The following is a 13705-nucleotide window of genomic DNA, read 5'->3' as shown; positions in this document are numbered from 1 at the left end:
AAAACCTGCAAATTTATAAATACATTTCCTCTGTAAAAGGGGGAGTAATTTGCTTGTTTAATTTATGTCCTTATCTGCATTTCTGTATCCCTTCCCCACTCCTAGTTTTCATTCACTTTTGATCACTTGCTTCATTGGGACGGATGGACAGGGACACACTACACTATACAGTGACAGAAACCTTTCTTAAATGACTGATTTCACCTAAACCCATTACTCATGGAAAGCATGTTTGCTGTTCCCAAGATGTGGTCTGACCTTTGTCAGAGCACCAAGGGTGCCTGATCCAGCTTCATTTCTTCCATTTACTGGGAAGCAGTGAGCCAATACAGTTAGCTTATGACTGTTATGTGGTCATCTGCAACCTACTGTACTAGTAATAAGCCAGTGAGCCCACCTGCATCTTCCTGCACTCTCTGATGCACTCACTCATGACAGACAGGAAGGCAAGGGGTGGGAATCTGTTCCCTCTCCACCCAGCACTATGTTCATCACCCTGGAGGACAGGCAGGGGGACACATTTAACATGACCCTCCAATAACATCTTATATGCAGGGAAAATCATAACAAATTTATAATTTTCCATGTATAGAATTTAATTATTGAAGGGTCATCTTAAATTCAAAGTCATCTTGGATTTGGGTAAATATAGTAGTTCTCCTTAGGTGCTTCTGCCTTTCTTATTATGAAACCTATTGATTTGCATATATTTCTCTGGTGTTATCACAGAGGTGTGTGGGGTTTATGCAACCAGCTAAAATTTAACATTGTTATGTTTCATTACCATTAGGTATGAAAATATCTAAGATTAACAGTGTAAGGTTCCTACCTCTGTAAACTTCAATTGCTTTCTCGTAAAATGCTTCCCAATCCCTTGGCAAACAAAAATAAAACCAAAAAAAAAAAAATAATAATCCCCTGGATCTGACCAACTTGTCCCAGAAAAGCTGGAGAGCTGCATTCCCAGTTGCCTTGTTATTACAAATCAGGGTTGAAGGTGGGGCAAGGGAAGAAGGAGAAGGAAGGGCAAGGGTTCTCTCTCTTACAGCCAAGGAAGCTAAATTAAAAAGAATCAGTTACCAAATTATTTCCACAAATACCACTTTGCACCACAGTGCTAGTCAGCTGTGCATCCAGCAGTGAAGCAGTGTGTAGACAGAGTCTGGTCAGACCCTTCCCTGGTGGACTTCCTGGCTGCATCCATCAAGCAATGAAGCATATTTGTGGGAGGTCTCACAGGATTGACAGTGGCTCAGCTTAAGGGTGCTTTATTTTTCAGGTGCCAAGAGTGCCTCTGAGCTATGTGTAGTTCAATGTGAGTAGCAGTCAGCTGTCCCAAAAGGATCTAGTCAGAGAGTGGAATCACCCAATTACCACTATGGGTGGGTTGGGGTAAAATAGGATCACCCGCCAAAGATTCGCAAGTAACTCCATATTTCTCTCACGGAGATACTTCCCTGTCCAGTGGTGGGACTAGAGTTGCCATTAAACTTGGTTAGGATAAGTCAGAGTGCATTGCAGGCTGCACTTGGGTTACTTAGTGTGTGGAACAGCATTGTACCTTTACTCCCCATCTTTCAGGCAAGTGCACAAAGCATTGAGAAACTGGGAAGGAGGTAAGGCAAACATCCCATGGAATTAAGCTGCTATCCCAAGAAATGAGACCAGCCACTTGTCCTGCCAGTGAAAGGAGATGTCTCAAGTACTGCCACAGTCAAGCACCTAAGCTCTGTTAAGAGTGAGAGGTCAAACAACTTTGTGCTCCACATGCCCTTCTGGCTTCCTCCAAGCTCTACATCCAGACAGGACTGTGCCCTTTGAAAGAAGTCCAGTGCCATGTAGGTACCCAAAACACCCAGTGACCAAAATACTTTAGGTGCCTTTGAAAGACATGGTTTAAGTAACTTGGAACCTTTCAACATGAAAAATGTCTGGTTAGAGAGAGAAGCTGGTACAACTTGTGTGACAAGTCTTTATCTGTGGAACAAGTTTCAACTCTTATTCTTATTCAGGTACAAAACAGCCCAAGTTCTTTGATCCTCAGAATACTTTGCAGGGAATATCTCTGTAGAGATGACATGGTGGCTTATTGGGTCCGGGGGGGTGAAGGGAACTGTTATAGGTTATGTCTCCATGGAAGTTCCAAGTATTGAAATGGCTGAATTCTGCTGATTACTGGAGGCTAAATTGTTACTGAATTGTGAATACAGACTGGGGTTCCCAAACATAATTACACGATTGCATAACTCTTATTAATTTCTAATGGAAACTGTATACTCAAATTATTAAATAGCTTTAGGAACACTGGGCACAGCACAACTTGGGCTTTTTAGCTGACCTTACTGACAATTTTCCATTAAGATTTAAAAAAAAAAATGTTGACAGATTAAACGATTATTCCATATATATATATATATATATATATATATAAAATAACAAACATATATATTTATCTGTTGTTAAATAAGATCCCCTCTCCCTTTAGTATATAGTGTTCTTTCCCCTTCCTGTTCTCAGAGACAAAAAACTCGCTTTATTACTATCCTTACAAGGAAGAGCTTTGTTCCTAAGGCTTTCCTCAAGGAACATTTCACCTCTTCATTCCTCAGGGTATATATCAAAGGGTTCAGGACAGAGGTAATAACACTGTACATGAGGGTGGCTATCATGTCCCACTCAGGGGAGTAGTGAGTGGAAGGAGGTACATAGTTAAAGATAACTGGTACATACAGTAAAGCCACCACAGTAAGATGGGAAGCACAGGTGGAGAAGGCTTTCCTCCTCCCTTCCCATGACTGGACCTTCAGAAATAGGAAGGAGATAATGTAGAGGTAGGAGAGGATTGTAAGGATGAAGGGGCCTATCACAATTCCCCCTGTGACAATGTTGAGCAGGCTCAGGTTGAGGTGTGTCCTGCTGCAGGCCAAGTTCAGCAAGGGCTTGATGTCACAGAAGAAGTGATGGATATGGTTGGGACCACAGAAGTGTAGCCTGGAGGTCAGGACAGAGTGCATCAGCGCATGCAGAAAACCAGTGACCCAGGTGGCTGATGCCAACAACAAGCAGGCCCGTTGGTTCATGATCACTGTGTAACATAGAGGGTTGCAGATGGCCACATAGCAGTCATAGGCCATGACAGCCAGCAGCATGGCCTCGCTGCTGCCCAGGAAGTGGAAGAAGTGGAGCTGGGCCAGGCAGCCAGGAAATGAGATGGCCTGGTGCTGTGACAGGAAGCCAGACAACATCTTGGGCACAGTGACTGTGGAGTAGAAGATGTCCAAGCAGGAGAGGTTTCCCAGGAAGAAGTACATGGGGGTGTGAAGTCGAGGCTCAGCTATTACCACAGCCACAATGGCACTGTTCCCCAATAGGCTGACCAGGTACAGCATCAGAAAGATTACAAAGAGGAACTGCTGCAGACCTTGGAGACTGGTTAGACCCATGAGGATGAATTCACTGACCTGTGTCTGGTTCTCCTTCCCTTGGTTGGAAAAGAAGATGCAGGAGTACAAGGTGATGTAACAAACTCTGCAGTACACATAGGCACCTGTTTACAAGGCACCTTCCATGCAAGAGACTCAAGCATTGGCATTAATTAAACCTTCCCCAAGCTTCTCTGTGTTTAACAATCCCAATTCACAAACAGCATAACAGCAGTTTAAATGGTCAATATACAATGTGCATGTACACACACACACACACACATACTTCAATGTAGAGTGAACAAGGCAGCAGTCTTGTAGAAGAAAAATGTGTAACCTTGTCATTCAAGACTTCATCACTATGCGTGGGTATAGTGAAGTGACAGAAACTCAGCTTTTTCTACCTTCTGTCTTATCAACACAAATAATGTCCGCTCATGCAGTGCTGTTATAAGACCATGTTTGTGTTACAGAACAACACCCAGGTAGTATTATGTCATATAGTGTCATCACACCATGTGCTGTTTTCAAAGCCACACAATGCGTTTCATTAGAAAGATTCAACCCTGAGTCACCAACCCTGATGCACAGACTGTTACCAGTTAAGCTATAGGACTAGCTATGTTATCTATCCCTGGTAGGCAGCTTTATCTTCACCTGACAGGCTTCACCTGTCCCCCAAAGGTAAGCGTGTGTTTTCTTCTAGGTTGGTGGATCTCCTCCGACGGGCTTTAAAATAGGCTCGCCGGGGGGAGGGGAAGATGAGGGTGGGGAAAGCTGTGGACCACCAAACCATGTGTCACCCACAAGGACAGCCCAGCCTGAAGAAAGAAAACATTGGGAACCTGCAAGCCGCGGGGCGGCCAGCTCTACGGCACAGGTAAGAAACGAGAAGGTAAGAAATAAGGGGCCCCTTGGGACTCGGAGCGGGCGGGCAGCAAAGGCACCAGTCTCAGGGCTCAAGTGCCTATGTACTAATGCTAGGAGCATGGGAAACAAGCAGGATGAACTAGCGCTCCTGCTTGCACAAAACACCTATGACTTAGTGGGGCTAACAGAGACCTGGTGGGATTCATCCCACCACTGGGCGGTACATATTGAGGGTTATAGATTGTACAGAACGGACAGGGTGGGGAAGAAAGGGGGAGGGGTTGCGCTCTATGTCAATGAGCAATATGCATTGACCCTCATCAAGACGGAATCCAAGGATGAAGAAGTAGAAGGATTGTGGGTTAGGCTACATGGTGGGCAAGGAGAAAGGGATTTGGTGGTAGGGGTCTGCTACAGACCCCCACATCAAGGGGAAGAAAGAGATTCGGGGCTCCTGAGGCAACTCTTGGAGACCATAAAAGCTAAAGAGGCGGTAGTCATGGGGGACCTAAACTACCTGGACATCTTCTGGGAGACACAGACGGCAAAGTCGCACTGCTCACGCAAGTTTCTAACCTGTGTACAGGACCTCCACCTAACACAGGAGGTACACAGTCCCACTAGGAGGAATGCCATACTGGATCTGGTATTGGCAAAGGGAGGTGACATGGTAGGGGACCTACAGATCGGTAGCCATCTGGGGAACAGTGATCACCTAATAATAGAATTCACCATAAGACGTCGAGTGGGTAAGGTAACGAGTAGGATGAAAGTGCTAGAATTTAGGAAAGCTGATTTAAATGAACGTAGGTGTTTAGTCAAGGGCGCACTGCAGAGTAGGAGTTTTGAAGTGATGGGAGCCCAACAACGGTGGCTGTGCCTTAAGGAAACGATCCTTCGGGCACAAAGCGAAACGATCGGCGTGCAGGGTAAAAGAGGGAAAGGGGCCAGGAGGCTTCCCTGGCTGACCACAGAAATCCAGGGCAGCCTAAGGGCCAAAAGGGGAGCACATAAAAAGTGGAAACAGGGAGAGATCACCAAAGATGAATATACCTCCTCTGCTCATGCTTGTAGGGAGGCAGTTAGACGGGCCAAAGCTACCATGGAGCTGAGGTTGGCATCCCAAGTAAAGAACAACAAGAAATTGTTTTTTAGATATATAGGGAGTAAAAGGAAGGCCCAGGGAGGAATAGGACCCCTGCTAAATGGGCAGAAACAATTGGTGACGGACAGAGGGGACAAGGCTGAACTCCTCAACAAGTTCTTTGCCTCAGTGTTCCTAAGCAAGGGGCACGACAAGTCTCTCACTGGGGCTGTAGCGAGGCAGCAGCAAGGCACCAGACTTCCATGCATAGACCCTGAGATTGTGCAGAGTCACTTGGAAGAACTGGATGCCTTTAAGTTGGCAGGCCCGGATAAGCTCTATCCGAGGGTGCTGAAGGCACTGGCTGACATCATTGCAGAGCCACTGGCGGGAATATTTGAACGCTCGTGGCGCACGGGCCAAGTCCCGGAGGACTGGAAAAGGGCCAATGTGGTCCCCATTTTCAAGAAGGGGAGGAAGGAGGACCTGGGCAACTATAGGCCAGTCACTCTCACCTCCATCTTTGGCAAGTCTTTGAAAAAATTATCAAGGCTCACATTTGTGAGAGCCCGGCAGGACAAATTATGCTGAGGGGAAACCAGCACGGGTTCGTGGCAGGCAAATCGTGCCTGACCAATCTAGTCTCTTTCTATGACCAGGTTACGAAATGCCTGGACACAGGAGGAGGGGTGGATGTTGTATACTTAAACTTTAGGAAGGCCTTCGATACGGTATCCCACCCCATACTGGTGAACAAGTTAAGAGGCTGTGACTTGGATGACTACACAGTCCAGTGGGTGGCGAATTGGCTAGAGGGTTGCACCCAGAGAGTTGTGGTGGATGGGTCGGTTTCAACCTGGAAGGGTGTGGGCAGTGGGGTCCCACAGGGCTCGGTCCTTGGACCGATACTCTTTAATGTCTTCATCAGTGACTTAGATGAGGGAGTGAAATGTACTCTGTCCAAGTTTGCAGATGATACAAAGCTATGGGGAGAAGTGGACATGCTGGAGGGCAGGGAACAGCTCCAGGCAGACCTGGATAGGTTAGACAAGTGGGCAGAAAACAACAGAATGCAGTTCAACAAGGAGAAATACAAAGTGCTGCACCTAGGGAGGAAAAATGTCCAGCACACCTACAGCCTAGGGAATGGCCTGCTGGGTGGCACGGAAGTGGAAAGGGATCTTGGAGTCCTAGTGGACTCCAAGATGAACATGAGTCGGTAGTGTGATGAAGCCATCAAAATAGCCAATGGCACTTTATCGTGCATCAGCAGATGCATGACGAATAGGTCCAAGGAGGTGATACTTCCCCTCTATCGGGCGCTGGTCAGACCGCAGTTGGAGTACTGCGTGCAATTCTGGGCACTGCACTTCAAGAGGGATGCGGATAACCTGGAGAGGGTCCAGAGAAGGGCCACTCATATGGTTAAGGGCCTGCAGGCCAAGCCCTATGAGGAGAGACTAGAGAAACTGGACCTTTTCAGCCTCCACAAGACAAGATTGAGAGGCGACCTTGTGGCTGCCTATAAGTTCATCACAGGGGCACGGAATGGAATTGGTGAGTTTTTATTCGCCAAGGTGCCCCCGGGGGTTACAAGAAATAATGGCCACAAGCTAGCAGAGAGCAGATTCAGATTGGACATTAGAAGAACTTCTTCACAGTTCGAGTGGCCAAGGTCTGGAACGGGCTCCCAAGGGAGGTGGTGTTCTCCCCTACCCTGGGGGTCTTCAAGAGGAGGTTAGATGAGTATCTAGCTGAGGTCATCTAGACCCAGCACTCTTTCCTGCTTATGCAGGGTGTCGGACTCGATGATCTATTGAGGTCCCTTCCAACCCTAACATCTATGAATCTATAAATCTTAGGGGTGGATGATGCTGGGTGCTAGGCATGGGGGAAGGTATAGAGTTCAATTCACTCAGAGAGGCTGACAGAGAGAGAGAGAGAGAAACCATCTCAGGAACACTCTGGGTTTCCAATGTTATGTATTACTATGGCTGCTGTGGCTGCTGCTGAAAATAGGTAGGCAGCTTATATTCAGTGTACATCTGTTATCAGGTTGTGCCTGACCACCGTGATTGCCTTCCATGATGAGATGACTGATTCTGTGGATACAGGGAGAGCAGACAGATGAGATATACCTTGACTTTAGCAAGGCTTTTGATATTGTCTCCCACAACATTCTTGTAAGCAAGCTAAGGAAGTACTGGTTGGATGCATGGACTGTAAGGTGAATAGAAAACCAGCCTGATTGTTGGGCTCAAAGAGTAGTAATCAATGGCTCAATGTTTATTTGGCATCTGGTATCAAGTGGAGTGCTGTATGGGTAGGTCCTGAGGCTGGTTTGTTCAACATCTTCATCGATGACCTAGAAGATGGGATGCAGTGCACCCTCAGCAATTTTGTAGATGACAGCAAGCTGCGTGGAGTAGTAGATATGCTGGAGAGCAAGGCTAGGATTCAGAGAGACCTTGACAAATTGGAGGACTGGAGAAAAGAAATCTCATGAGCTTCAGTGGGCATGTCTACACATTCATTAATATGCTGAAATTATGGTGCATTAAGTTTAGTTCCTATAATAACAGGTACTAACTTAATGTGCCATAATTGGTACTACTGTGCATTAGCACAGATTAACATTTTTTGTGACACTTAATGCACATTAGACTCAGTGTACTGTGCATTAGCATATTAATACACGTTTCATGACGTGCTAATGCACAATAGAATTAAAACAATCCCATGCACCAGTACAGCCTGGGGACTGCCTGGCTAAGCAGCAGCTCTGCACAAAAGAAGCTGGGGGTGATAGTGGACAATTAGGTGAATATGATTCAACAGTATGCATTGGTTGCAAAGAAGGCTAACAGCATATTGAACTGCATTACTAGGAACATTACCAGAGGATGCAGGTAAGTGATTCCCGTCTTCTCAGCACTGGTGGGGCCACATCTGGAGTACAGAGCCAGAAGTCCAGTATTCAACCGCCCAGTACAGAAAGGATGTAGACAAACTGGTGAGAACCCAGCAAAGGGCAACAAAAATGGTTATGTGGCTGGAGCACATGATTTACGAGGAGAGGCTGAGGGAACTGTTTTTTTTTTAATCTGGAGTAAAGAAGACTGAGGAGAATTTAGCCTGGAGAATAGAAGACTCAGACAAGACTAGCTGGCAGCTTATAAGTATTAGGCCTGTGTGAATAGAGAACTATTTGATTCAGATTCAGATTCAGCCGATTCAGATGCCAGCGATTTGATTTAGAGCTTCAAATCTGTTTCCTGCTTCAGTTGATTCGGAGATTCGGTCATAGGGTATAATGGAGAATCAATTAAATATCTATAATGGTTGTTTTTTGTCCAATTTGGATGAAACTTGCAGGGGTGGTGGCCCCTGGTGAGGCCACAAAGCCTGCAAGGTTTCAAGGAGATAGGTGCAGGGGTTTGGGGAAAAATGCACCTCAAGCTGCTAAGAGCCAAAACTCGTGACATAGATGACCCTGTGTGTGTTAAATCGCAGTGGGGTGAAAACAGCAGGGATGCTATCCTCTGTGGAGGCCACAATGCCTGATAAGTTTCAAGGAGATAGGTGCAGGGGTTTGGGGGAAACTGTACCTATGTATATTCACTAATTCACACACATACCACCTCCCTACACATAAACACAAGTGAGTTCCTAAGTTGGGTGTTGTGATGTGTATGTATGCATGTGCTTGGTGTACTTGGGATACCTGGGGAAAGGTTAAGGTAAGGAAGTAGAAGTGTAGGGAGTTAAAGTTACTGGAATTGAAAGTCACCAGGACCGGGATTAGAACCGGTAGACTAGATAGGCCAGGACTGAAGAACTGAAGCTCAGGGGTAACTTTAGGTTAATTGATCTTAATTGATTAAAAGACAATGCCCAAAGCCTGCAGAACAGGGAAGCATGCCGGCACAGATGTTGGTTCTGGAGCCAGAGCTACAGGGAAGCTGAGAAGGTAGATGAGGAGAGGGAAAAATGGGACTAAGGGAAAGTGTGGGTGTTAAAGAGGGGCTCTGGATGTGGGGAGCCAGAAAATGAATCCGGGGCAGCTAGAGAAGTAGTAGGTGCTGGAAGCTGCAGCAAGCCTCCAGCTGCTGGAGCCAACTGCAAGACAGTAAGTGGAGATGGGAAGCTGCAGGAGGGGGGAGGATTACAGAAGGTACGAGGGAAACCTGAAAACAGAGAGAGGACAGAAGAAAATCACAGGAAAAGAAGCAGGCAGCAGGGACAGCAGGAAAGCAAGGAGAGGCTGAGAGGAGGCAGAAAAGGGGAGATGGAAATGGGAGGAGATCAGGAAACTAGCAGAGAGGATGGGAACTGGAGCTGAGAGAGAGAGAGAGAGAGAATGAGGCTGGAATTTAAGATGGGGAAGGTACTGAGATTCAGTAGAACATGACCCAACTTGGGGTTGCAAATGACAGTGGTTTAATTGAACAGTTTAGATGGTGACAGAATGCCAAATTGGTTCCCTTGCACCCACCCACCCACAATGGCAGCAGGGGTTAGAGAGGCTTGGTGCAGCGGTAAAGTCCACTGAAGTCCAAGAGGAGAGAGAGAGAGTCCAAATTGTAGGAGAAGGTGTGCAGGTAATATCTACCTATCCGAGAAAGGAAGTTGATCCTCAATGGCCAGTCAGGGTCTCCTTCAGCTCAGTGATGTCCAGAGGGGGTCACCGGCACGGTCTCTGGGGTGGATAGGTGACATTAAGCTGGTCTGGTCCGGATGGAAATGGCGTTCCCAATTGGTCTGTCTTCACTGCCCCTTTTTATAGGGGCAGACAGTGTGTGACCCTAGTAACAGGAGGCATGCCCAGGCAAGGGTCAGCCCCTGGTGTATTGAGCATGTGCGCTCCATGCAGGGATATGTAGTTTCGAGTGTCTGTAATGGTGGGGTACAATGGTAGAGTTGCTGGTTCTGCAGCATCTTTTTTTTTTCAAATGCTGGTTTTGTATCTGTTCCTGGGTGAGGTGTGTGGTTCCTGGATGAATCAAGGCGAGGTGATGGCCTGGTCATTACAGGCCATTCAGTAGAGGCCTGCTACCATTGTATTTCAATCCTTCTCATTCATCGGGGAACCAATTTACATGGGAGGGGTACAATGAATCATATTGTTGCAACATGGGATGCCCAGGCAGAGGACACAAGATGGAGAATTGACACAGAAAATGGAAACTTGACATGACTTTGGTTCACTTAAAAACACAGGTGTAAACCATACAATATCCATATGAAACAATAAAAATCAATATGAAAATGACAATAATACAATATACAACAGAAAAAATTAATACAAACTTAATAAGTATACAATATAAAACAATGGATATCCAAAACCAAAAACTTGCTAGCAAAATAAAAATGTTTAAAGCTTATTCTAAGTTTGTGCTCATTTATACTTATCTATAGGGAATTGAGAGGGAGAGAAAAGTAAAAAATGTTTGAAGAAGAGGAAGGAATGCATTTAAAAAAAAAAAAAAGAAAACCTGGGGGTTTGCTACACAATCAATCAGTGTACTTTTGTCTGTTATTACCAGCTGGGGAGTCTAACCCTCAGATTTCAATGAAGCTACTTTCATTTAGACCAGAAGTTTATGCAGAGTCTGTAATGTGGTAAAATGCTGTGAGGATAAATATAAAATAAGGTGGCAGACTAGGAAATAAGAACCATTACAAGATAGAGAGAGCATGATGCCAGTTGTTTCCTGGGCATCATCTAACTCAACGTGTGGAGTCCAGAAACTCCACACATGGCTGTTAGAATTTGTAAAATTGGTAATGGATAGTCAGTTTTACACCCCCTAAAAGCTTCTGTGAAATTGACAGTAGATGGTCAGCTTTAGGTCATATAACTGCATGGTTTGTGAATGCTAGTCATCTGGCATTACTGGGTTACTATTAATCAGGGATGGGTTTTTGTTTTTGTTTTTTTTCAATTTGATATGCAAGTCTGATTTCAGGATGTGCTCAAAGACTGGTGGTGGCAACCTCCAATGCTCCTGGATCATGGTGTATGCATGAGGGATACCCAGACCTTCAATGCATATGCATGGACAGGAATTTTTGGAGGAGTGGAGGCTGCCCAGACCTTCCATCCCCCTTTAGGCCACTAAGACAGAATCCAAAGACCAGACTGAGTCCAGATGTTTGGTGCCTCCATGGCTACAGTTGTATAAATGTCTGGGAAGCAAACTCAGGTCTCCTGTGTGGTAGACAAGAATTCTACCACTGAACCACAGGAGACTCCTACTCAAAGACTAATTATAATATTTAATACCAACTGATGGACCTATTCTGCATGAATATGTCTAATGGGGGCTGTTACAGGTTACCTTTAAGTCATTTAAAATCTGTGGAATGTTAGGTAGTATTAGAACAGTTTCAGAGCAGTTGAAGGTGAAAGCATAATATCATTTCTGACCTGCACACTTGTGACTTGCTACTGAAAAGCCTGTTGAGCAGCAGCATGGCCAGAAGCTAGTTTTTTTTTAATGCTAGTGAATGAACTAGACACTTATTTTAGTACAGGCCAATGGTTCTCAACTTTCTTGGATGTGAGGCACCCCTGCACAACTTTTGTCAATTGAGTGTCACTCAATTTCAAAAACTGATTTGTATAATACAGTGTTTACTTCCTTGCAAAGCGGATGGATAGTGAGGTTGGAGGGCCAGCCAGGCAGGGACAAACCTGAGTCTGCGCTTATCTCCTCAAACCACGCAGCACGTTTCAAAGGATCCTTTGGCACCCCAAGGTGCCCTGGACCTTGGTTGAGAATCACTAGAATAGGTTGTTAAGCAATTTATTTGCCAAATTTCTCTAACTTTACTCTTTATTGCTACGTAGTGTCCACAAGATATTATAGCTAAGAATTTCTCTCAGAATTTCTACTATAATATATTGTGTTGCAAATTGTACTGTATTCTCTCTTTTCCCATTCCTAATTCTTATATTATGCTGCTATTTAGAAGACATTTTCCTTACCTCATGCTAAGAAGCATTATTTCAAAATTCAAATATACTGTTACTGGATGCCCACTTATTAGAAGGATCCACCTTAAAATACCCAGTGCCTAATTTTCAGAGGTGATGAGTATTTATAGCTTTCTTTAAGATGCAGTTACAGGTGATAAGTACCTCTGAGACTTAGATCTTAAGTAGGTCAATATGGACTTTCCAGATCAAACATACCTTTGGTAAATTTTCACATTAGACTGACTTTTTTCAGAACTGCCATTGTAATTTAGATATCCTGTTTTCATTAATTTCTAATAGATACCGGGCTCAAAATTCCTTAGCAGCTTTCAAAGGTTGAGCCTCTATCTCCCCTTTCTTTCTTAAATAATGAATTGAGTAGGTCATTGCAGGCTTTGAAGAGATTTTTGTTTGGGTTCAAGGAACATTTTTTACTTTGGGTTTGTTTGTTTGTTTCATTTTTGGTTGTTTTTTTTTCTATTTTTTTTAAATATTGAGACCTGAATCCTATTGTACTTCAAGACATCTAACTGGTATTTAGGCACCTATTCACAATCTATTGTATCCTACTGTAGTCCTTGAAAATGTTTAATACCAATTCTGGATGGGCCCTTCTCCTCTTCCTATATGGTGCTTTATGTGACTAAGTCTTATAGCTAAGACAAAGGCACAGTCTAAAAATTCACCTGTTCACAGTTTTTGACTCGGCTTCCAAGCCAAAACTCTGTACTCTGTCAAAGGCATATACCTACCTTGCCAAAATTCTGCAGTCTTGCCATAAGCAGGAGGAAGAGCTCCATCCGAGGCTGCTGAAGGCACTGGCTGACATCATTGCAGAGCCACTGGCGGGAATATTTGAACGCTCGTGGCGCACGGGCCAAGTCCCGGAGGACTGGAAAAGGGCCAATGTGGTCCCCATTTTCAAGAAGGGGAGGAAAGAGGACCCGGGCAACTATAGGTCAGTAAGTCTCACCTCCATCCTTGGCAAAGTCTTTGAAAAAATTATCAAGGCTCACATTTGTGAGAGCCCGGCAGGACAAGTTATGCTGAAGGGAAACCAGCACAGGTTCGTGGCAGGCAGATCGTGCCTGACCAATCTAGTCTCTTTCTATGACCAGGTTACAAAATGCCTGGACACAGGAGGAGGGGTGGATGTCGTATACTTAGACTTCAGGAAGGCCTTCGATACGGTATCCCACCCTATACTGGTGAACAAGTTAAAAGGCTGTGACGTGGATGACTACACAGTCCGGTGGGTGGTGAATTGGCTGGAGGGTCGCACCCAGAGAGTTGTGGTAGATGGGTCGATTTCGACCTGGAAGGGTGTGGGCAGTGGGGTCCCAC

The 13705-nt window shown here is 45.1% G+C and overlaps 1 protein-coding gene across 1 annotated transcript; it reads right to left on the bottom strand.

Annotated features, from left to right (window-relative positions):
- Nucleotides 1-2513: 2513 nt before the first annotated feature.
- Nucleotides 2514-12375, bottom strand: LOC102570501 (olfactory receptor 12D2-like). The gene is made up of 2 exons (XM_059731834.1): nucleotides 12371-12375; nucleotides 2514-3528 (listed from the first exon to the last, which is right to left on the bottom strand). Exons 1-2 carry the CDS (start codon nucleotides 12373-12375, stop codon nucleotides 2514-2516), a joined length of 1020 nt encoding a protein of 339 aa, XP_059587817.1.
- Nucleotides 12376-13705: the final 1330 nt, after the last annotated feature.

The sequence above is a fragment of the Alligator mississippiensis genome, chromosome 7, assembly GCF_030867095.1.
Source record: "Alligator mississippiensis isolate rAllMis1 chromosome 7, rAllMis1, whole genome shotgun sequence".
NCBI classification, from domain to species: Eukaryota; Metazoa; Chordata; order Crocodylia; family Alligatoridae; genus Alligator; species Alligator mississippiensis.
The sequence above is the reverse complement of the archived record's forward strand: the minus strand, read 5'-3'. Positions and strand labels throughout refer to the sequence as shown.